At 42.8% G+C, this 25,032-nt stretch overlaps 2 protein-coding genes across 9 annotated transcripts in view; both read left to right on the top strand.

Annotated features, from left to right (window-relative positions):
* Positions 1-25,032, top strand: part of ANKS1B (ankyrin repeat and sterile alpha motif domain containing 1B) — a 1,158,555-nt gene that overhangs the window by 1,128,882 nt on the left and 4,641 nt on the right. For all 8 annotated transcript variants that reach the window (XM_024992182.2, XM_024992180.2, XM_024992184.2 and 5 more), the window contains one exon: positions 24,382-24,549. In XM_024992182.2, coding sequence (XP_024847950.2) covers positions 24,382-24,549 — 168 coding nt within the window. The remainder of the gene's footprint in view (positions 1-24,381; positions 24,550-25,032) is intronic.
* LOC101907622 (ADP-ribosyl cyclase/cyclic ADP-ribose hydrolase 1-like) lies at positions 17,770-19,966 on the top strand. The gene is given in 2 exon segments (XM_059887251.1): positions 17,770-18,352; positions 18,354-19,966. Coding segments are annotated over 2 exon segments (1,134 nt in total). The 5' UTR covers positions 17,770-17,980; the 3' UTR covers positions 19,116-19,966.

Raw genomic sequence — 25,032 nt, 5'->3', positions numbered from 1 at the left:
CTCTCAAATTGTCCCACCCTCTCCTGCCCCTGCTGTATCCATAAATCTGCTCTCTACGTCTGAGTCTCTATTCCTGCCCTGCAGATAGGATCATCAGTACCATTTTTATAAATTCCATATATCTGTGTTAATATATGATACTTTAATATATGCTTGACATATGTTTTCACTTTCATGCATTGGAGAAGGAAATGGCAACCCACTCCAGTGTTCTTGCCTGGAGAATCCCAGGGACGGGGGAGTCTGGTGGGCTGCCGTCCATGGGGTCGCACAGAGTTGAACACGACTGAAGTGACTTAGCAGCAGCAGTTGATATATGTTTAATATATGTTCAACATAAATATATATGTTAATACACATTTAACACAAATATATGTTAATATATGTTTAACATATATGTTAATATATGTTTTTCTCTTTCTGACTTACTTCAGTCTGTATAACAGACTCTAGGTTCATCCACCTCAGTGGAACGGACTAAAATCTATCTCTTTTTATGGCTGAGTAATATTCTATTGTATGTATATTTGGCCACCTCATGCGAAGAATTGACTCATTGGAAAAGACTCTGATGCTGGGAGGGATTGGGGGCAGGAGGAGAAGGGGATGGCAGAGAATGAGATGACTGGATGGCATCACTGACTCGTTGGGTGTGAGTCTGAGTGAACTCCGGGAGTTTGTGATGGACAGGGAGGCCTGGCGTGCTGTGATTCATGGGGTTGCAGAGTCGGACACAACTGAGCGACTGAACTGAACTGAACCACAACTTCCATTCATCTGTCAAGGGTCTAGGTCACTCTCCTGTCCTGGGTATTGTAAATAGTGCTGCAATGAACATTGGGGTGCATGTGTCTTTTTCAATTATGGCTTTTTCAGGATATATGCCCAGTAGTGGGATTGCTGGGTCATATGGTAGTTTTATTCCTTTTTAAAATAAATCTACATATTGTTCTCCATAGTGGCTGTATCAGTTTACATTCCCACCAGCAGTGCAAGAGGGTTCCCTTTCCTCCATATCCTCTCCAGAATTTATTGTTTGTAGTTTTGATGATGACCATTCTGGCCGGTGTGAGGTGATAGCTCATGGTAGTTTTGATTTCTTATTGTTGTTCAGTCACTAAGTCATGTTTGACTCTGCAACCCCATGGACTACAGCACACCAGGCTTCCCTGTCCTTCACCATCTCCCGGAACTTGCTCAAACTCATGTCCATTGAGTCGGCAATGCCATCCAACCATCTCATCCTCTGTCACCCCCTTCTCCAACTGCCTTCAATCTTTCCCAGCATCAGGGTATTTTCCAATGAGTCAGCTCTTTGCATCAGGTGGCCAAAGTATTGGAGCTTCAGCATCAGTCCTTCCAGTGAATATTCAGGGTTGATTTCCTTTAGGATTGACTATTTTTATCTCCTTGCTGTCCAAAAGGACTCTCAAGAGTCTTCTGTAACACCACAGTTGAAAAGCATCAATTCTTTGATTTGCATTTCTCTAATAAGTGATGTTGAGCATTTTTTCATGTGTTTATTAGCCATCTGTATGTCTTTGGAGAAATGTCTGTTTGGGTCTTCTGCCTATTTTTTGATCGAGTTGTTTGTTTTTCTGATATTGAGCTGCATGAGCTGCTTATATATTTTAGAGATTAATCCTTTGTCAGATGCTTCATTTGCAATTATTTTCTCCCAGTCTGAGGGTTGTCCTTTTAACTTGTTTGTGGTTTCCTTTGCTGTACGGAAGTTTTTAAGTTTAATTAGGTCCCATTTATTTTTTATTTTTTTCCATTACTCTAGGAGATGGGTCATAGAGGATCTCGCTGTGATTTATATCAAAGAGTGTTCTGCCTATTTTTTCCTCTAAGAGTTTTATAGTTTCTGGTCTTACATTTAGGTCATTAATCCATTTTGAGTTTTTGTGTATGGTGTTAGTGTTCTAATTTCATTATTTTACACATAGCTGTCCAGCTTTCCCAGCACTGCTTATTGAAGAGATTATCTTTTCTCCAAAGTATATTCTTGCCTCCTTTGTCAAAGATAAGGTGCCCATGGGTGTGTGGGTTATCTCTAGGCTTTCTATCTTGTTCCATTGGTCTATATTTTTGTTTTTGTGCCAACACGATGTGATCTTGATGACTGTAACTCTGTAGGATAGTCTCAAGTCAGGAAGGTTGATTCCTCCAGCTCCATTCTTCTTTCTCAAGATTGCTTTTGCTATCTGGGGTCTTTTGTGTTTCCATACAAATTGTGAAATTTTTTGTTCTAGTTCTGTGAAAAATGCCATTAGGTAATCTGATAGGGACTGCATTGAATCTATAGATTGCTTTGGGCAGTATGATCACTTTCACAATATTGACAGAATCAGCCTGGTTTTGAATCCCAGGTCTGCACTTCTTAGTTTCATCATTTGAGCAAGAATGCCTCTAATCCTGTTTCCTCATCTGTAAAATAGAGATAACAGCAGCACCCTCCTCCTGGGGTTATTGTGAGGATTCAGTGAGATGACACACGTCCATGTCTGTTCATGGACACATGCCCGTGGTGTTCAGTCCGTCTTAGCCGCTGAGGAGGGAGACCCGCAGCTACAGTTATGGTGGTGCTTGTGTTCTTTCTCACCAGACCCTGTGTGAGGATTTGGTTTATAACATATATTTGCTGCAGCAGTGTTCCACACCTGAGGGAAAAATCCAAGCCTGTATAAAACACATTTCTGTCCTGGCAGCTCAAGCGCAAGTTGGAAAAGAATTTCCAGACAGAGCATTTCAGAAGGGAGTGAGTTTATTAAGAGCAGGGAGTGGAGGTAATGTAGGCGCTGCGAACGCAGTGGGCTGACCTCCGGACACCCCAGAGAGAGCCCACAGGATGCTATTAGAATAGCGGGCTGGCTCAAGGGAGAGCAGAGGCTTTTTGTGGGTTAATGGTCAATCTTTATAGCCTCAAGACAAAGGAAATTCCTGCTGGAAGGGTGGTATTAGGTGATTTGTTTGAGTGCTGTAGGGTAAGTACAGGGGTGGGCATTTTTGCCTCATTTGGGGTCAGGAAGCTAGCTGGTGATGATCAAGGTGGATGGGAGCTTTCAGCAACGGTTACAAAGGGGCTCAGTCAGCTTCAGAGGTGGCCTGGGTTCTGGACTCTGTGTCTCTAGCCTTGGTGCAAAGCCTCGCACTTGAGGCCTTGGGATAGGACTCCACAATTTCTACATTTATAGAGTGCCTACCCTGAATTGGACACAACTGAGCAACTGAACTAACTACCCTGAGTTAGTTACATGGCCCTGCTCCCTAAGATCTCAGAGTTTCAAAAGGGTTCAGTCCTCAGTCGTGTCTGACTCTTTGTGACCCCATGGACTGCAGCATGCCAGGCTTCCCTGTCCATCACCAACCCCCAGAGCTTGCTTAAACTCATGTCCATCAAGTCAGTGATGCCATCTAACCATCTTATCCTGTCGTCCCCTTCTCCTGCCTTTAGTCTTTCCCAGCATCAAGGTCTTTTCCAGTGAGTCAGTTCTTCGCATCAGGTGGCCAAAGGATTGGAGCTCCAGCATCAGTCCTTCCAATGAATATTCGGGACTGATTTCCTTTAGGATGGACTGGTTGGATTTCCTTGCAGTCCAAGGGACTCTCAAGAGTCTCCTCCAGCACCACAGTTCAAAAACATCAATTCTTCAATGCTCAGCTTTCTTTATGGTTCAGCTCTCACATCCATACATGACTACTGGAAAAACCATAGCTTTGACTGGATGGACCTTTGTCCATAAAGTAATGTCTTTGCTTTTTAATATGCTGTCTAGGTTTGTTACAGCTTTTCTTCCAAGGAACAACCATCTTTTAATTTCATGGCTACAGTCACCATCTGCAGTGATTTTGGAGCCCAAGAAAATAAAGTCTCACTCTTTCCATTGTTTCCTCATCTATTTGCCAAGAAGTGATGGCACCGGATGCCATGAGTTTCATTTTTTGAATGTTGAGTTTTTTTTAATTTATTTAATTGGAGACTGATTACTTTACAATATTGTGGTGGTTTTTGCCATACATCGACATGAATCAGCCATGGGTGTACATGTGTTTTCTGAGTGTTGAGTTTTAAGCCAAGTTTTTCACTCTCCTCTTTCAGTTTCATCAAGAGGCACTTTAGTTCCTCTTCGCTTTCTGCCATAAGGGTGGTGTTATCCGCATATCTGAGGTTATTGGTATTTCTCCCTGCAATCTTGATTCCAGCTTGTACTTCATTCTATCTTGCATTTCGTATATAAGTTAAATAAGCAGGGTGAAAACATACAGCCTTGATGTACTCCTTTCCCAATTTGGAACCAGTCCATTGTTCCATGTCCAGTTCTAACTGTTGCTTCTTCACCTGCAAACAGATTTCTAGAAAGGGACATCAGTTCAGTTCAGTTCAGTCACTAAGTCATGTCCGACTCTTTGCGACCCCATGAATCGCAGCATGCCAGGCCTCCCTGTCCATCACCAACTCCCGGAGTTCACCCAGACTCACGTCCATCCAGTCAGTGATGCCATCCAGCCATCTCATCCTCTGCCATCCCCTTCTCCTCCTGCCCCCAATCCCTCCCAGCATCAGAGTCTTTTCCAATGAGTCAGCTCTTCGCATGAGGTGGCCAAAGTACTGGAGTTTCAGCTTTAGCATCATTCCTTCCAAAGAACACCCAGGGCTGATCTCCTTCAGAATGGACTGGATCTCCTTGCAGTCCAAGGGACTCTCAAGAGTCTTTTCCAACACCACAGTTCAAAAGCATCAATTCTTCAGCGCTCAGCTTTCTTCACAGTCCAACTCTCACATCCGTACATGACCACTGGAAAAACCATAGCCTTGACTAGACGGACCTTTGTTGGCAAAGTAATGTCTCTGCTTTTGAATATGCTATCTAGGCTGGTCATAACTTTCCTTCCAAGGAGTAAACATCTTTTAATTTCATGGCTGCAGTCACCATCTGCAGTGATTTTGGAGCCCCCAAAAATAAAATCTGACACTGTTTCCACTGTTTCCCCATCTATTTCCCATGAAGTGGTGGGACCGGATGCCATGATCTTCATTTTCTGAATGTTGAGCTTTAAGCCAACTTTTTCACTCTCCTCTTTCACTTTCATCAAGAGGCTTTTGAGTTCCTCTTCACTTTCTGCCATCAGGGTGGTGTCATCTGCATATCTGAGGTTATTGATATTTCTCCTGGCAATCTTGATTCCAGCTTGTGCTTCTTCCAGCCCAGCATTTCTCATGATGTACTCTGCATATAAGTTAAATAAGCAGGGTGACAATATACAGCCTTGATGTACTCCTTTTCCTATTTGGAAAGGGATGTAGTAGATTGTTGTTTAGTTACCAAGTCATGTCTGACTCTTTGAGAGCCCATTGACTACAGCACACCAGACTTCCCTACCTCTCACCAGCTCCGAGAGTTTGCCCAAGTTTATGTCCATTGAATCAGTGATGCAATCCAACCATCTCATCTTCTTTCACCCTCTTCTTCTGCCTTCAATCTTCCCAGGATAGGGGTCTTTTCCAGTGAGTCAGCTGTTCTCATCAGGTGGCCAGAGTATTAGAGCTTCAGCATCGGCCCTTCCAATGAATATTCAGGACTGATTTCCTTTAGGATTGACTAACGGTTGATCTCCTTGCTGTCCAAGGGACTCTCAGGAGTCCTCTCCAGCACCACAGTTCACAAGCATCAATTCTTCAACACTCTGCATTCCTTGTGGTCCAGCTCTCACATCCATACATGACTACTGGAAAGAATACAGCCTTTGACTAAATGGTCCTTTGTTGGCAAAATGATGTCTTTGCTTTTTAACACACTGTCTAGATTTGTCATAGCTTTCCTGCTAAGAAGCAACCATCAACCATCTTCTAATTTCATGGCTGCAGTCACTGTCCACAGTGATTTTAGAGCCCAAGAGGAAATCTGTCACTGCTTCCATCTTTCCCCTTCCATTTACCATGCAGTGATGGGACCGGAAGCCATATCTTATTTTATTTAATATTGAGTTTTAGATGTAACAGACAGTTGCAGTCAAATCCTGTACCTGTGGCTGTGCCAGCCCCAAGCAGGGCGGGAGCACCCAGAGCAGGGGATTGAGTTTGAATGTTGAGTTTGCGTGAAAACACATGGTTCTCTTGGAGGCGCGACAATTCATTAATGCACTTTGGAAAGATGAGGTCAGGCATTAGACAGGCATCTGCCATAAGCAAAGAAAAACTCATTTTTATCAACTGACTTGTCCCTTTGAGAACAATTTTCAGAAGGGTTAAAATTTGGTAAGTGAAAAGGGACTTAAATCTGGTGCCCCTTTTCAGAGGCATCACGAGTTGGTGAAGGGTTTACAGTAGCTTCCACTTGGAGCTTTTATTTTTGAAAAGTGGGGAGGAGTTGAAATCTAGCAAACTTCCCTCCTGCACACCCTTTCCCCAAATCTCTGCTGAGTGACACGACAGAGATGGGTCATGCTCCCCTCCTGCCCAGGCAGGCCAGCCCCCCTGGTGAAGGTGTGAGAGGCCTGCCATCCAGCCTCTGTGGGCTGTGGTTCCGTGTGAATAGGTGATCACAGGGCGTGCATGCTGCAGAGAACCTGGAACTTTATGAGAAACCAAGTCCTGACTTACTGAGCTGGGGCCCAACCTCCTTTCTGTCTTTCATTGAGCTGCTGACCCTCATGGACTCAGGGCAAGGCATGACTTTAAACCTTAGTAGATGCAGTGGAATGCTCTGCTACCTTTAAAAATCTGGTTCTTGAAGACCATTTAATGGCATGCAAAAACCATTCATGATTTAATGTTGCATGAAAAAGCAACTCATGAAACTGCACATAAAGTATCATTCTAATTTTGTTTTTATAAATATTCATATGGCTTATAAAAGTAATCATGGATATATACAAATGTAAAATAAACCAAAATGTAGCAGTGGCTGTATCGCAGCAGTAAAATTTTTAAATTTCTTTATGTATTTTCAAAAATTTCTGCATAGACCCCTGTTCCATGTAGACAGAAATATTAATTTCATGACTTTTAGTTAGCTGGAATTAGCCCTAAAGAGGCTCTCTGTTTTATCCAGTTGCCATGTCAGCCCTGGACTAGATAGGCATTTTAGCAGGATGCCTAATACTTAATTTCTAAATGCTGAAGACCTGTGATTAAGCAGTGTTTGTTTCTATAAATGTGTGTGTGCTAAGTTGCTTCAGTGGTGTCTGATTCTTTGCAACTCTATGGACTGTAGCCCACCAGGCTCCTCTGTCCATGGGATTCCCCAGGCAAGAATACTGGAGTGGGTTGCCATGCCCTCCTCCAGAGGATTTTCCTGACCCAGGGATTGAACTCACATCTCTTAGGTCTCCTGCATTGGCAGGCAGGTTCTTTACCACTAGCGCCACCTGGGAAGTCCATTCTGCAAATATAAACTATCAAGATGAAATTTTCTGACTTTACTTGAGAGACTAACTAGGTAGAGCTAAGGAGATGTCAATGAATTCTGTGAACATGCCCAGAATATTTTCAGTTATTTTTGCCTCAAGACGTGGGTGAAGCAAGTTGTAGATGAAGCCTACCCTGGGTCTTAAAAAAACAAATCACAGAAGATACAGCTGAAGGAGAAATGTGGCTTCTTTCTGGAGACCTTGAACAGACAAATATTGTAAAACACTTTCCTTTGTCTTTTGGCCCAAAGGGCATCACCTGCATTGGTTCAGCATTTGTTCACCCAGGTCTGCCTGTGGGAAAGAAGACAGAATTGGCTCTGGCCATCCCGTTACCCTTATCTTACCCTTGGGGGCAAGTCCCCTTATCGTAGGGACCTTCCAGGAAGCTTGAGCACCTGCTATGTTCTGAGCCCTAGAGATGCAGTCAAATGAGAGCAGAGCCCTCAAGGAACTCAGCTGGCTGGGGAGTTGGACCTATAAAAAGAAAATCCTAATAAATGCCACACGGTCAGTGGCGCTGTGCCCAGGGCACTTTGAAGGCACCTGGCTCAGGCCTGAGGGCTGGGGAGGGTGATTCAGGGCAGGCTCCCGGAAGATATAATGGTCCAGGTGATTCCGCAGGATGAGCAGTAAACTCCCCAGGCAAAGGGAGAGGTAGCGAAAGGGCACATTGCCAGAATAAAAGCCATCTGATAACACACAAAAGCCCTAGCCATTTAGGATGTTTTGGGGTGATTGTTGCCGTGGTGAAAGCCGGGCCCCCAGGCATTGCACCTCTGTGCACTGGCTGGTGGATTGGTGAGACCTGCAGTCCAGCCTTTGGTAAAATGCTGTTGTTTAAACGTGGGATCAACTGTACATACATTTCTAAACTCAGTCCGTCATTGGTTGGGTAAGACAGCAGCTTCTAATCAGAGAATCCTGGAGCTCCCAGGTGGAGAAGGAGCTAAATGTCACCAGGACCAGACCCCCTTCCTAGTGCCATCTCCTCAGCGGCAGTGATGGTGCAGAGGCAGGCAGCCCAGGGCACACGCAGCCCAGACAGGAGATCCAGGCAGAGGCTCCTCTTTACGCCCCGAGTTTCTTGGCCCCACCTGGGGTTTCCTTGCACAGATGGAGCCCTCTTTTCCTCACATGTCATTTGCACCCTCTTCAAGTGGGGATGGCCTCTGCTGACCTCAGGAATTGCCTCTGCTGGCTCCTGGGAGCCAAATACTCGGCCCTGTAGATTTCTGAGACTCTGGACTACAATTATTAGTTCCTTCCATTTTAGTCACTAAAATGCAGTGGGACTTTTTAATGCTGATGGGAAGGTGCCCATGGACAGATTAGAATGGTCCACTTGTACACAGCAGCCTCCCAGCCTGAGCCAGCAGAGCCCTCTCCCTTTATGATGTCCCCTCTCCCCTCAGCACACTTCCTTTTCTGTCACTTTCACCAGATGATGTGGGAACTCATGTCTGATGTACCTGGTTATTCACTTTTCAGTAAAGAGTTAAACAAAATAAGCTCTCAAGTAAATGTTTAAGTGAATAAACATCCACCATTTATACTATGTCTCCTTTCATAAAGGACTTAAGGCAGTGTACATGGATGTATGCTGTACAGGTATCTTATCTGAAAATAGATAATACATGGATCAGAAGTAGAGAAAATACCCACTAAAAGGAAGATCAAGACCCAGGGGAAAGTTTAAACATCAGCATAACAGACTGCAGAATTCTACATAGTCTTTAGAAATGAGCCAAAGATTTGGCTCCGAGCTTCCTGGAAGTCAAGGTAAATAGGAAAACACAATCGTCATGTGCTTGATATTTCTTTGTTGATTATACCTCATCTTCTCAGAAGACAAGACTTCAATGAAACTGATGTCTGAAAGAACTTTTTTTTAATCGAAGCATTGTTGATTTACGATGTTTCAGGTGTACAGCAAAGTGATTCAGTTATACAGATTGAACTTGCGTCTCCTGCATGAGCGGGTGGATTGTTTACCGCTAGTGCCACCTGGGTAGCCCATATATGTGTGTGTATACACACACACACATATATATATATCCTTTTTCAGTTTCTTTTCCATTATAAATTCAATATAGTTCCCTGTGCTATATGGTATAAGTCCTTGTTATTTATTTTACATATAGTAGTGTGTATCTGTTAATCCCAAATTACTAATTTATCCCCTCCAGTCCCCCTTTGGCAACCATATGTTTGTTTTCTATGTCTGTGAGTCCATTTCTGTTTTGTAAACAAGTTCTTTGGATCATTTTGTTAGAGTTCACATATAAGTGATATCATATGATAGTTGTCTTTGTCTGACTTCACTTAGTATGATCATCTCCAAGTCCATCCATCTTGCTGAAAATGGCATTATTCATTCAAAAATGAATTATTTCATTCATTATTTTATGGCTAATAGTCCTGTGAGGGTGTGTGTGTACGAGTGCCACATCTTTATTCATTCATCAATGAACATTAGGTTGCTTCCATGTCTTGGCTACTGTAATAGCACTGCTTTGAACATTGGGGTGCATGTATCTGCAAATTAGAGTTCCTGTCTTTTCTGGATACATGGCCAAGAATGGGATTGCTGGATCATATGGTACCTCTATTTTTAGTTTTTTTTTTTTTTTTTTTAAGGAAACTCCATATTGTTCTTCACAGCAGCAGCACCAATTTACATTCTCACTAACAGTGTGGAAGGGTTCCTTTTTCTACACATCCTCTCTGGCATTTATTTGTGGACTTTTTGATGACAGCCATTCTGACCAGTGTGCGGTGGTACATCATTGTAGTTTAGATTTGCATTTCTGTTAGCGATGCTGAGCATCTTTTAATGTGCCTGTTGACCATGTGTATATCATCTTTGGAGAAATGTCTATTTAAGTCTTCTGCCCATTTTTTGATTGGGTTCTTTGTGTGTATTTTGGAAATTAATGCCTTGTTGGTTGCATCATTTGCAAATATTTTCTCCCATTCTGTAGGTTGTCTTTTAGTCTTGTTTATGGTTTCATTTGCTATGCAAAGGCTTTTAAGTTTAATTAGGTTCAGTTTATTTTTTCTTTTGTTTCCATTACTCTAGAAGATGAATCCAAAAAATATATGTTGCTGTAATTCATGTCAAAAAGTATTTTGCCTATATTTTCCTCTAGGAGTTTTATAGTATCTAGGAGTTTAGAGTATACTAGTCTTACATTTAGGTCTGTAATCCATTTTGAGTTCATTTTTGTATATGGTGTTAGAGAATGTTTTAATTTCTTTTTTTTTTTTTATATGTAGCTGCCCAGTTTTCCCAGCACCACTTATTAAAAAGACTGTCCTTTCTCCATTTTATATTCTCTTTTGTTGTAGATTAATTGACCATAAGTGTGTGGATTTATTTCTGGACTCTATTCTGATGCGTTAATCTGTCTGTTTTTATACCAATACCACACTGTTTTGATTAGTGTAATTTTGTCATATAGTCTGAAGTCAGGGAGTCTGATTCCTCTAGCACGGTTGTTCTTTCTCACAATTGTTTCGGCTGTTTGGGGTGTTTTGTGTTTCCATACAAATTTAAATTTTCCCAGTTCTGTGAAAAATGCCATTGGTAATTTGGTAGGTATTGCATAGAATCTGTAGATTGCTTTGGGGGAGGTATGGTCACTTTAACAATATTGATTCTTCCAATCCAAGATCATGGTGTATCTTTCCATCTCTGTCATCTTTCATGTCTTTCATCAGCATCCCGTAGTTTTCAGAGTACAGGTGTTTTGCCTCCTTAGGTTTATTCTTAGGTATTTTATTCTTTTTGATGTGATGGTGAAAGAACTTTTCTTCCTAGGTCTCCAAGAGAGGATATCATGTAATGGTGTCTTCACGAACATTCATATGCCAAATCTCCAAAACATAAGATGGTTCCTCAGAGGGTCCCTCAGTGCAAGTGGAGGCAGAACACCAGCAGATTCATGAAAGCAACAAGGCAGGGCAGCCTAGTGGCACAGAAGTCTTATCTAAAGTCAGATCTGGGTTTGAATCCTGGCTATTTCCCTTACTAGCTGTGTGAACTTGGCCAAGTTAATCTCACTAACCCTGAATTTCTCACACACAAAATGGAGATAAGTCCTCCTCTACACAGTGGTTGTGAGGGTTAGATAATCCACATCAGGCGTTTAGCTCATCTCTGGGATGTACTTGGCAAAGTCATGTGATAGTTGTTACTACTGCTTTATCATCTGTATGAGAGGAAGTAGAATGTAGTTCAAGTTCACAGGTGGTCTGATTTGGTGCAGGGATCAAAACTAGCACAGCTACAAAAGTGGATTGACTATGTGTCCGTAAGTTAATGTCCACATAGAACATTTTCCAGCTAGGTTTAATAGAAATTGAACAGAAGAGTTGACTTTTTGCTCTGGACTTGGAGTCAAGGTATTGGGGTTTCAGGTTAAAGGAAGAACTGAATATTCTAAAATTCAGCTGAGCAGATGCTAGAATTGACATCCAATGGAAAACTAAAGAGCTTAAATGAGACTTTTGACCAAATGGATGGCCAGTGCCACTGGTTCATGGGGGTGAGTCATGGAAACACCAAAAAACAGGGTCTGGATTTTGCCTGGAGAAGTTCCCAGCCCTCTCTGCCAAAGAACAAAGAGGCAGGTGATAGATATGAGCTAGATTTTCTCTTATTTTTAATTCTCAAATGCAAAAGCTTATTATTTTATGATTGTAAAATAATTCATTTTCATTTGAATGAAGTTCAAAACATACAAAGAAGTATAAAAAAACTGTCCTCAACACTCAATGATCTCAGCAATCAATGATAACCATTTAATAACATTTTAATATATATCCATTTTCTATGCACATAGATACCATCTATGTTTGTATGTATACATAATTTTTTACTGAGTCTTTTAATCAGTCTGTTAAATGCCTCCATTTTCATCTTAAATGGCTGCCTAGTAGCCCCTGTGTAGATCTATGTAGTATATTTAATCAATTCCCTATTAAGCACATTTTTAACACTGTGATGAATATTCTTGTGAATATGCCATTGAACCCTTGAGCCCAAAAGATATTCAAACCCGGAGTTTCCAACACAGAAAAATCCTAGTGATGTGCCAATTAATAGAAAGTATTTACCTGGGTGGCCAGAATTTTTCCTAGGGGACAGACTACCTGTAGTCTACACAGCAGTTATTCTAACACCAAAGTGATGAGAGTGCCAGATGAGATGCAGGAGGTCGATGAGGGACACCTCTTTGTCTGTATCCTGAGCCCCCTCTCCCTGACATCATTCAGGGAGCAATTCCTGGACACCTGTTAGAGGCCAGGCACCAAGGACTCAGCCCTTGACATAAGGAAGTAGCTTGGTAATATCCATGGTGATTGACATTCAACTGCCAGTCCTGACTGCCTTAAGAAGCTCACAGTAAATACAGGCTGGCCTGCAGACCTCTCTAGTTTCCATAGAATAACAAAGTTTGCATCCTTAGATTATACTTAAAATCTGTCCTTAAAATATGGTGGCCCTCTAATGTAATCCACAGATCAAAATCCTAGGGGGTGGAGAAGGGGAAGGCCTTTGGAGATTGTAATGTGCCCCCTGGGACAGGTGTCCCCATTGAATTGAGATTCCCTGCCTTCACCCCGAAGACACTCCGTTGGAGAGGAAGAGTTGCCTTTCATCCCTTACATCATCCCTCACCATGCAAGGGGCAGGGCCACCAGCTGAGAATCCCTGTGTTAACAGTTCACGTGAAATTGTAGAGAACACCCTCTGCCTAGAGAACACCTCCTGCCTGACGGGAGACACCCTCCAAACATGAGACCTTCACCCAGCCAAGATGCATCTATCACCCAGGAGCTTCTGGATTTAATGTTAAGATTTTTTTCTTTTTTAGCAGTTTGAAGAGGTCTTCTACTTTTTAATTGAAGTACAGTTAATTTATAATGTTGTGTTAGTTTCTGGTGTACAACAAAGCGATTCAGTTATACATATATTTTTCATTATAGTTTATTGAATATAGTTCCCTGTGCTATACAGCAGGTCCTTGTTGCTTATCTATTTTATATGTAGTAGTGTGACTCTGTTCATCCCAAATTCCTAATTTATTCCTCCCCCACTTTTCCCTCTTGGTGACCATAAGTTTGTCTTCTAGGTCTCTGAGTCTATCTCGGTTTGTAGATAAGTTCATTTGTATCATACTTTAGTCTCCACATATAAGTGATATCATATGGTATTTGTCTTTCTCTGACTTATTTCTCATAGTAATCTCTATCACATTGCTGCAAGTGGAATTATTTCATTCTTTTTATGGTTGTGTAGTATTCCATTGTGTGTATGTGTGTATAATATACACACACACACTACATCTTAGAACCCAGGTCTCCTGCATTGCAGGCGATTCTTTACTGTCTGAGCCACCAGAGAAGCCATCTATATCTATATATATATAGAGAGAGAGGCATACCACATCTTTATCCATTCCTCTGTTGATATACACTTAGGTTGTTTCCATGTCTTGGCTGTTGTAAATAGTGCCACTATGAACATTGGGGTGCATGTTATCTTTTCAAATTACAGTTTTCTCCAGATATATGCCCAGCAGTGAGATTGTTGGATCATATAGTAACCCTGTTTTTAGTTTTTTAAGGAACCACCATAGTACCCACCAATTTACATTCCCACCAACAGTATAGAAGGTTCCCTTCCCCCACACCCTCTGCTGCATTTATTCCTTGTAGACTTTGAATGATGGCCATTCTGACCCTACCTCATTGTACGTAGTTTTAGTTTGTATTTCTCTAATAATTAGCAATGGTGAGCATCTTTTCATATGCCTAATGGCCATCTGTATGTATTCTTTAATGTCTATTTAGGTATGCAGAAGTCTTCTATTTAGAAAGGAAGTGAAAGTGTTAGTTGCTCGGTTATGTCCGATTCTTTGCAACCCCATGGACTGTAGCCTACCAGGCTCCTCTGTCCGTGGAATTCTCCAGGCAAGAATATTGGAGTGGGTTGCAATTTCCCTCTCCATGGGATCTTCCCGAACCCAGGTGTCCCACATTGCAGGCAGATTCTTTACCATCTGAGCCAGTCTTAAGTATAATTCTAAGGTACAGTGGTCAAGAGCACAGCCTATAGGGACCACTGGATTTAAAGCCCAGCTCAGCCAGGTGCTGTCTTTGTGAACAAGTTATTTAACCTTCCTGAGCTTAATTCTCTGACATGCAAAACAGAGATGATAATGGCCCCACAGCTGTTTAATGTAACTTCCACAGGGTGGCTGTTAGGATTAAATGAGACAGTCCATGTGCAGCATGGCACACAATGAATAATAAACGTTAATTGTCATTAGGGTAAATGTTATTATGAATGATTCTCAAGGTAATCCAGTAAGGTGCATACATCATGTGTTACTATCCCCATTTTGAGAGAAGAAAACCAGCTCAGAGCATACTCTTCCCAGTAGTCACCCCCCTCCCCCCCGACGCCAGCCCTGAAGACACATGCAGTGATACAGGCTTCCTTCTTTCTCTGCGGTCTGTGTAAGGTAGACAGTACTCAAAGTCAATTGCTGTAATAAGTGTGATCTCAAGAAGAGAGTCACGCTGGAAAGGCCAAGGCAGGTATTTTCCAGTAAGCTAGGAGCTAGGGTCAGAGACAACCCAGTTATAGCATTTGAGGGATGGGAGGTAGTGAACATAAAACTAAATGAGTTTGGATTTATGCCCAAGCGAAGTAGCAACCAGAGATGAAAGTGTGGTTGTCAGCTGGGGTTTGGGCCAGCATGTGGAGGGACACCCAGGTGCTTACTGTGACCCAATGGATCACAAGCATCAGCTAGCCTTCCCAAGGTCAGGGCTGGGGGTAGAGGCTCCGACCTCCTGGGACTGGGTACTGTTATTTTTTAAATTTTACTGAAGTATAATTGATTTACAATGTTGCATTAATTTCTGCTATACAACAAAGTGATTCAGTTTATATTCTTTTTCATATTCTTTTGCATTATGGTTTATCACAAGATACTGAATATAGCTTCCTGTGCTATACAGTGCGTGCTTAGTCGCTCAGTCCTGTCTGACTCTTTGCAACCCCATGGGCTGCAGCCCACCAGGCTCCTCTGTCCATGGGGATTCTCCAAGCAAGGATACTAGAGTGGGTTGCCATGCCCTCCTCCAGGGGTTCTTCCCAGCCCAGGGATCAAACCCAGGTCTCCTACATTGCAGGCGGATTCTTAACCAGCTGAGCTAACAGGGAAGTCCGTGCTATACAGTAGGGCCTTGTTTATCCATTCTTTCTATAACAGTGTGCATCTGATAACCCCAAACTCCCCATCCTTCCCTCCCCTGTCCTCTTCCTCCTTGGCAACTACAAGTCTGTTTTCTCTGTGAGTCTATTTCTGTTTCATAGATATGTCCATTTGTGTCATATTTTAGATTCCACATTTAAATATTTTTCTTTCTGGATTCCTTCACTTAGTATGATAATCTCCAGGTCCATTCATATTGCTGCAAATGGCATTATTTCATTCTTTTTATGGCTGAGTAGTATTCCATTGTATATATGTATAGTATCTTCTTTATATATTCATCTGTCAGTGGACATTTAGGTTATTTTCATGTCTTGGCTATTATGAACACAGGGGTGCATGTATCTTTCTGAATTATGTATTTGTCTGGATATATGCACAAGAGTGGTATTGCTGGGTCATACAGTTCTATTTGTAGCTTTCTCAGTAACTTCCATACTGTTTTCCATAGTGGCTATTCCAATTCACATTCCCACCAACAGCCATAGGAGGGTTCTCTTTTCTCCACACCTTCTCTAGCATTTATTTGTAGACTTTTTAATGACAGCCATTCTGATTTGTGTGAGGTGGTACCTAACTGTAGTTTTGATTTGCATTTCTTTAATAATTAGCAATGTTAAGCTTCTTCCATGTGCCTATTGGCCATCTGTACGTTGTCTTTGAGGAAATGTCTTTTTAGGTGTTCTGCCTACTTTTTGATTGGGCTTTTTTTTTTTTTCATTATTGAGTTGTATAAGATGTTTTTATATTCTGGAAGTCAAGTTGTATGGGTTGCATCATTTTGCAAATATTTTCTCCTGGTCTGTATGTTGTCTTTTCCTTTCATTTATGGTTTCCTTTGCTCTGAAAAGCTTAGAAGTTTGATTAGGTCCTATTTGTTTATCTTTGCTTTTATTTCCATTGTCTTGAGAGACTGACCCAAGAAAACATTGATACAATTTATGTCAGAGAATGTTTCGCCTGTGTTCTCTTCTAGGAGTTTTATGGTGTCATGACCTATATTTTACTTCTTTAAGCCATTTTGAGTTTATTTTTGTGTATGATGTGAGAGTGTGTTCTAACTTCAGTGATTTGCATGCTGCTGTCCAACTTTTCCAACACTGCTTGCTGAAGATATTGTCTTCTCCCCATTGTATATTCTTGATTCTTTTGCTGTAGATTAACTGACTATAAGTATATGGGCTTATTTCTGGACTCTACTCTGTCCATTGATCCATATGTCTGTTTTTGTGCCAATACCACACTTTTGATTACTATAGCTTTGTAGTATTGCTTGAAGACTGGGAGAATTAGGTTTCCTGCTTTGGCAATCTTGAGTCTTTTATGGTTCCATATAAATTTGAGGATTATTCTAGTTTTGTGAAAAATGTCACAGGTAATTTGATAAGGATCACTTTAAATCTGTATATTGCTTTGGACAGTATGGCCATTTTAACAATATTAAATCTTCCAGCCCAAGAGCATGGGATATCTTTCCATGTCTTTGAATAGTCTTTGATTTCCTTTATTAACATTTTGTAGTTCTCAGCATATAAGTCTTTCACCTTCTTGGTGAGGTTTATTACTAAATACTTTTCGATGTAATGTTGAGATAGTTTATATTCCCTTTCTGATACTTCATTGTTAATGTAAAGAAATGCAATCCATTTCTGTATGTTACTCTTAACATCCTGCTACCTTGCTGAATTTATCAGTTCTAATAGTTTTGAGTGGAATCTTGGGTTTTCCGTGTATAGTATGCATATATAATATGTATCTGCATATAAAGACAATTTTGCCTTTTCCCTACCAATTTGGATACCTTTTATTTCTTTTCCAATTGCTCTGGCTAGGACTTACTAACTTGAATAGAAGAGGTGAGAGTGGGTATTCTTGAGATACCCAAGAATACCTGTTCCAGATCGTAGCAGGAAGGCTTTCAGCTTTTCACTATTATTATATGGATCATGGGTTTGTCATAGTTTTTATTATGTTGAGGTATATTCCCTCTATACCCACTTCCATAAGAGTTTTTATCATAAATGGATGTTGATGAATTTTATCAAATGCTCTTTCTGTATCTTTTGAGATGACCATATGGTTTTTATCTTTTGTTGATGTGGTGTATCACATTGATTAATTTGTGTATGTTGAACTTTCCAAGTGACCAACCATGCAGTGAATCCAACCTGGTCATGGTACATGAACTTTGTTTTGTTGGATTTGGCTTGCTAATTATGACTGTACTGTTCATCCCCACGTGCAGGTTGATGGTTCCTCTTCCTGCCACCTGAATGAGGTCTAACCAGCCTTCCTTAGCATTGCATGGTATTCCAGTTATCTATTGCTGTTTATTTAGCAAACCACACCCAAAACTTAGTGCTATAAAACAACATCCATTTTATCAGCGATCGCCACTGAGGGACTTCGAAGGAGGGGGGAGGAGTAGGAAAGGAAGCGAGAGAAAAGGCGAGCCAGCGCTAAAGGGGAAGTGCAGTTTGAGAAACGGGCTAGCGCTCTCCTCCCCGGCCGCTCAGACTCCAGCGGCCGCTTCTACAAATTGGTCCGGGAGACCCTCATCGGACCCCATGGCCGACTGCTGCACGCCGATAAAGAAGCTTTGCTGGTGCGTTCTTCTGTTCTTCCTGGTGGCGGGGATCACCGGGGGGGGGGGCGATCGGAATCTACAAGTGGCACTACTCCGGGCTCAACAGGTGGCACGGGGCAGGCAGCACCGCTGATTTTCAGAAAATCATCCAGGAGCGATGCGACACCTACACCCAGACGATCCGGCCGGGTTCCAGAAGCAGAAACTGCCAAGCGATCAGGCAGGCATTCATGAGTACCTTCATTTCCAAGGATCCCTGCAAAGCGACAAAGGAAGACTACAACTCCCTGATCAACCTGGCACCTCCCACTGTGCCTTGTGGCCAGCAAGTCTTCTGGAGCAAAACGAAGGAGCTGGCTCATGAATACGTGAAAAGGCAGCGCCTGATGACTCTGGAGGACACGCTGCTGGGTTACCTTGCGGATGGCCTCAGCTGGTGTGGAGAGCCAGGCTCTTCTGATTTGAACATTTGGTCTTGTCCAGACTGGAGGAAAGACTGCAGAACCAACTATCTTTCTGTATTCTGGGAAGTGCTGTCTGAAAGGTTTGCAGAAAGTGCCTGTAGTACAGTCCGGGTGGTGCTCAATGGATCGTTGGAGAATGCCTTTGATAGCATGAGCATATTTGGACGAGTGGAAGCCCCTAACTTGAGGCCACAGGTTGAACTAGAGGCTTGGCTGGTACATGACACTGGAAAACCTCCCAGTGACTCATGCTCTGGCTCCTCTATAAGGAAACTGAAGTCCATCTTAGATGGAAGAAATGTCAAATTTAGATGCATGGATAATCTCAGCCGTGACCAGTTTCTTCAAAGATCCTGAGGATTCATCTTGCAGATGGGTCAGTCAGCATGGCTGAGCCCTGGCAGTGCAGATCAACACACACGATTCAGGAGACATGCTGGTGGAAAGTTGGGACTTTGGGGGAAACTTTCGTCATAAAATTAACACCAGAGATGGAAACCTTTTCCTCCGGGATCTTAAAATAACTTATGCTATTGACATAGTTTTTATCTTGATCTAATAGTCAAGAAAAATTCAGTTCAGTTCAGTCGCTCAGTCATGTCTGACTCTTTGCGACCCCATGAATCACAGCACACCAATTACTGTATAAAGTTAGAGTAGAAATTTTATATAGTTTTTTATTTTATTTTTCATACGATTCTTTTATATTGCTAATATGTTGGTAACATCCTCTGTGTTGAAGAATGACCTCTCCAAACCTGTTGGCTGGTCAAGAAAAATAAATGCCCAGACTTTTCAGCAAAGGTCACATATCAAAATGAATGACGTTATGCCAAGATATATTTTTGTATCTTTCCTACAGATAAACTACAGATGCTGTGGTTATGGGTCATGTTACATTCTGTAGAGTGTAAGTTACTCCTGTGCTTGGTGTTTTATCTCTAATCCTTCCAACAGCCCTGTGAGGTTGATATTACTATCCTCCATTTGTTAAATGAGAAGAATAAGTTCAGAAAGTTTATATAATTTCCTAAAAGTCATACATTTAGGTCAAGGTAGAGAATGAATTTGAACTCAACTTTATTTCAAAAATTCATGTGCTTGCCCTTTCTAGGCAGATAATACTAGATTGATAGTCCTTATGTTCTCTTCTAATGAATGTACGTGGGATTAAATTGAATACAATAGAATCTGAAACGTGATTTTTCTGGATGGCTTCGAAACAGGTACAGTTTTTCATCCTCTCCCTTGCTTCTCCTCATCTCCGTGTCTTATGCAGGAGTCAGTTAAAATGTATTTATTTGTTCTTGATGCTGACAGTTTATTTCTCACTGGAATTTTACTTGATTAGTCTTGCTTGGGAATGATCATTTTTACTACTCTTAAAGAACCAACATTTAACTCTGTTGATTTTCTCATTCTACTTATTTAGGTTTTACTTTTCTCTGTATTATTAGAGATAAAGAGATTCTAATTTCTTTGCGTTTCCTTATGCAGCTTCTTAAGATGGAAGTTGAGATCACTGAGTTTGCAGTACTCAAACTCTGCATTTTAGTACGATCATTTTTCTTCTGAGTGCTGCTTTAGCTGTCGCTCTTAAAATTCTTGATATGTCTCTTTTCCTCATAATTTAAAAATATTTTCTGATTGAATTGTTATTTCAAAACATGTTACTTAAGTTTTAAACATCTGGATATTTTCTAGTTCTTTGTTGTTCTTGTCAAAACATAAGATGCATTGAGTGGAGAATGAATAAACTCACTTGGAAACCCTAAAAAAAAAAAAAAAAAACATCCATTTTATCATGTTTACAATTCTGAGAGTCAGGTATCTGGGCAAAGCAGAACACTTCTGCTCCATGATATCTGGGGCCTCCAATGGGACCATCTGTCTGGGATCCTGGGTGTGGCATCTCTTGGCTCTTGAATGTCTGGTGTCACTCCTTCACTTCATTTATCTGGAGGCTGGCCTGGGATGGCCTCAACTGCTGTTTCTCTACAGGCAGCCTCTTCCCCTGGCCAGCTTGGGCATACAGTGTGTTAATCTCAAGATGAGATGTTTTTCTATGTGGCTGGTTTTCCTCAGAGTGAGTGTTCCATGAGGTCCAGGTAGAAGCTGAAAGATCCTCACAATCTAATCTCATAAGTCCCAGCATGTCACTTCTGCACATTCTGCTAGTTACGGAAGTCAGGATATCTAATCCAGATTCAAGGAGGTGAAAGAACAGACTAGGCCTCTCAATGGGAACACCGTGGCATGAGGGAAGCAGAAGAGTGATGCCTGCCACCTTGGAGACAAGCTACCACACATGGGGAGGGTGGGAACATACCTTTTTTGAAGCATAGTTGACTCACAATATTCCAGGTGTTTATATAAAATACAGTGGATTGGCAGAATTGATACAAAGTTAAGAGATTCAGTTTGAGTCAGAGTTACCAGCCTAGGCATCTGCTTTTATATATATTATTTTTTCAGATTCTTTTCCATTATAGGTTGTTATAAGATACTGAATATAGTTCCTTGTGCTATACAGTAGGCCTTTGTTTTTCTATTTTATATACAGTAGTGTGTATATGTTAATCCCAAACTCCCAAGTTGTCCCCCGACCTTCCCCTTTGGTAACCATAAGCTTTCTGTGTCTGGGAGTCTGTTTTGTAAATAAGTTGATTTGTATCATTTTTTAAGATTCCACATATGTGATATCATGATATTTATCTCTTACTACACATAGTATGCTAATCTCTAGGTCTATGCATGTTAAAATGGAATTATTTCATTTTTTATGATTAATATTCCCTTATATACCACATCTTTATCCATTCATCTGTTGATGGACTTGAGGTTGCTTCCACGCCTTGGCTATTGTAAACAGTGCTGCTGTGAACACTGGGGTGCATAAATCTTTTCAAATTAGTTTGAAAGAACATAGACTTTTAGGTCACAAATATTGGTTCATACCACTGCTTTGTAACTTTCTAGCTTGTGATGTCAGATTAACCTTTCTGAGCCTCAGTTTCCTCATCTACAAAATGAGGATAATGATATTCCACTGCAGCTGATCGTGGTAAACTTTATTGGTTGGTTCAGTGCCTAATATCTACAAAGTCCTCACTTAACAGTAGCTATGGTACCTATAGTAATAACTAGTAGTGTTATTACTCCAGCTTGGCCTTTAGATATTCATTCATTCAGCAAACAAGATCCCCTGCATGCCTGCAGTGTGCCAGGCACTGGCCTCCCCAGCTGTGAAGATGATGATATGCTGTAAGCAGAGACTAATTGGGGTTTCGGGTTTTTTAAGCAGCGTCCCTGGATCCACATGCCAGGCAGCATCTCTGGGGTCAGCAGGCCTGGCTCCGAGGAGGAAGGAAGGGCATGTCACCTAAGCCGCTCTGGTCCGACCGTGGTATCACTTTTGGTCCTGAGTCTCCTGCTCGGGCAGTAACTCTCCTCCCATCTTAAGTAGTGGGGATGGTATTAAGAGGAGGCAGGAGACATGCACCATTCAGGTGCATGTCCGCAGGCCCCATCTGCTGAGTCCTTCTAGGGCCCCAGGACTCTCTGCATGCAAAGCCCCATAAGCTGCTCCTTGCAGGCTGTCGCTGGCATCCAGGATCGAAGCCTCAAACACCGAGATGACAGAAAGCGTAGGCGAGGTAACAATGTCCAGCTCTTGACAGATCATAAAAGAACAACTCTCAAAATGAGCATTCTAAATAAGATGAAAAGCCAAGACGTCATGGAGAATGCAAGCCAAATGAGGAGAGGCCACCTGGCAGGGAACCTCATGGGCTAGTCGGGTCTCTGTGTCTTATCTCAGTGGTTTCCTACCACTGGGAACGTCTTTAAAATGAAAGGGTAGAGCTTCTAACCAGAACCTTTCAAAAACTTTTAGCCTTCTGATAATAGTCTTGTGAAAATCTCACCTGCTCAAATGGCCTTCATTTGAAGACACTGGAGCTGTAAGTAAATCTCACTTTCAGGAACTTGTTTTTAGGTTAACGGTAAAGGAATTCACACTCATTAAGTACCTTTGTCCCAGCATCAAAAAGCTGCATGTTACAGAATTGCTGAGTCTGCCATCTTTCCCTCAGTCCAGCTGCCCGCCTAGAGCACCAGTGCTTGCTCCTGATGGATGGACAGCCATCATCCACCTCCACAGCAGCCGGAACGAGACAAGAGCCCAGACTTCGTGGGGCAGCCTAAGCCCGGCGCCCCTTTCCAGGGCACCACCCTGGTGGCGATGTGAGGGTCAGCCCTCCTCTGCTAGCATTTGTTGGTACATTGCTAATTTCCTGGTCTGACTCATCCAAGGAGGCAAATACTGGCCCATGTTCATTGAAGGAAGAGCTTGGCTGGCTGTGTGAGGCTCAGTGTCTCCAGTAAGCACACATTTGTCTTGTGGGGTGTCGCTTCTTCACCTGTGTCTCTAAAGAGAAGACATGTCCTCTGTGAGACTAGTTCTCACGCTCAGAAGCATTTAGATCTGCCAGCAGGCCAGCATGGATCTAAACTCTGGTCAGGGTGGAAACCCACGGGTTCTTCCACAGGGCCTCTGATGGCCATCCTGCGTCTCCCTCCTCCTTCATCAAGATGGAACAGTCCCCACCAGACCCCTCAGTCGTGGGAATTGAGCTGTTCTGTGTCCTGGATTGAGGAGGCAGGGTCACAGGATGCAAAATCAGCAAAGTTTTTCTGGTTTTGAGAAACCACACACAGACATCTAGGGATGTTCATCAGCGTGGAAACTTGAGACAGACCTTGCCGGCACTCAGCTGGGGCAGTGGTTTTAAGAAAACTCACTGTAACCCATAGACATATGGTTCATTGATGTGCTGTTGACCTCAGGGTCAACGTCTTGTTTTCTCAGTGAGAGAAGATGGGGTGGGACAGTGCTCGAAAGAGAAGGCAGAAATGAAGTAAGAACCTGAGGAGAGAAGTAAGACATCATCCTGAGGGGAATGACTGAAGGTCTGAAGAAAAGAATTTCTCCCAGGCACTGCGTGGCATGGCATTCGGGCAGAATCTCCTTTCTCACACTGATTTAGTGATAAAATATGGAGTGGACCCACAGGGAGAGCAGATGCCTCAAGAAATAGATGGATAATTGGCTCTGTTTGCATGCTTGCTGCTGTGACTGCGAGACACCACACCAGCATGACTAATGCCTCTCCCCTCTGCCTAAATTAGACTGTGATTGTGTTTCAGAGATGTTCACTGAATCACAGATGTTGGAGGTAAAAAGACCCAAACTTCTCAGGAGCACCTCGTGGGGAGTGTGTGGGCTCACCCTCACAGGCTGAGGGACTGGTATAACCCCTTGCCTTCTAAGGCCTGGGAGCAAAACAGTCACCCAGGGCGGGCTCCTTAGGGTAGCTGTAGGCGTGTGTATTGCAGCAGTGACTGATGCCTCCTTAGACCCTAACTTGGACCCAGAGTGTGCAGTCTGTCAGATTTCCCCTGACTCGCTGCCACGTCAGGTGGAGCAGCTCAAGGTCCTCGCCGGTTCACCCCCTCAATGTCCTCGCCGGTTCACCCCCTCAATGTCCTCTCTTTGTGTGCTCAGTGACTCTGTTCTGACCTGCAGGATGCTGTTGTAAACGCTTTCTCATTTCTCTTGCAGAATTTAGCCTATGAGATCATCCTAACACTTGGACAGGCATTTGAAGTCGCCTATCAGCTTGCACTGCAAGCCAGGAAAGGGGGGCATTCCTCCACGCTTCCAGAAAGCTTTGAAAACAAGCCCTCCAAGCCCATCCCCAAGCCCCGCGTCAGCATTCGAAAGTCGGTGGTAAGTAGACAAGACACAGGTGATCTGAGAACTGAAGGGAAGGATCTATGGTGGTGTGGGTGCTGGTAAGAATCCAGGGCCTGCCCTTCCTGTCCTCCCCTCAGCCTTGTCCTGGCTTGTAACTGTCATCCTCTCAGCCCAGTTCCTGCAGTCTTGGGGACCGTCTACTGAACCTGGAGGCTCCTGAGAAAATCCCACTTACCCTGTGCCCTGCAGCAGCCTGGGAGGGGGCTGGGTGCTGCTGTCCCGGGTCAATCTCTCCTCTAGATCCAAGCTACCTGGGGACCAAGTTCCCTGAGGCCTCAGCTGCCATCCCTCCAGGGGGCAGGCCTCTTCCAGGCCACTGGGCAGCAGAGAGGTTGGTAGAGGCTCACAGCGAGGGTGTCCCTGGTACCCATCAAGTAGAAGCTGGGGGCTCAAGCTGTGCACGGAGTCAGGGTGGGAGAGGCCTGGGCACCAGGCCCTGTGTTCTCCCCGCAGCAG

The sequence above is a fragment of the Bos taurus genome, chromosome 5 (assembly GCF_002263795.3).
Source record: "Bos taurus isolate L1 Dominette 01449 registration number 42190680 breed Hereford chromosome 5, ARS-UCD2.0, whole genome shotgun sequence".
NCBI classification, from domain to species: domain Eukaryota; kingdom Metazoa; phylum Chordata; class Mammalia; order Artiodactyla; family Bovidae; genus Bos; species Bos taurus.
The sequence above is the reverse complement of the archived record's forward strand: the minus strand, read 5'-3'. Positions and strand labels throughout refer to the sequence as shown.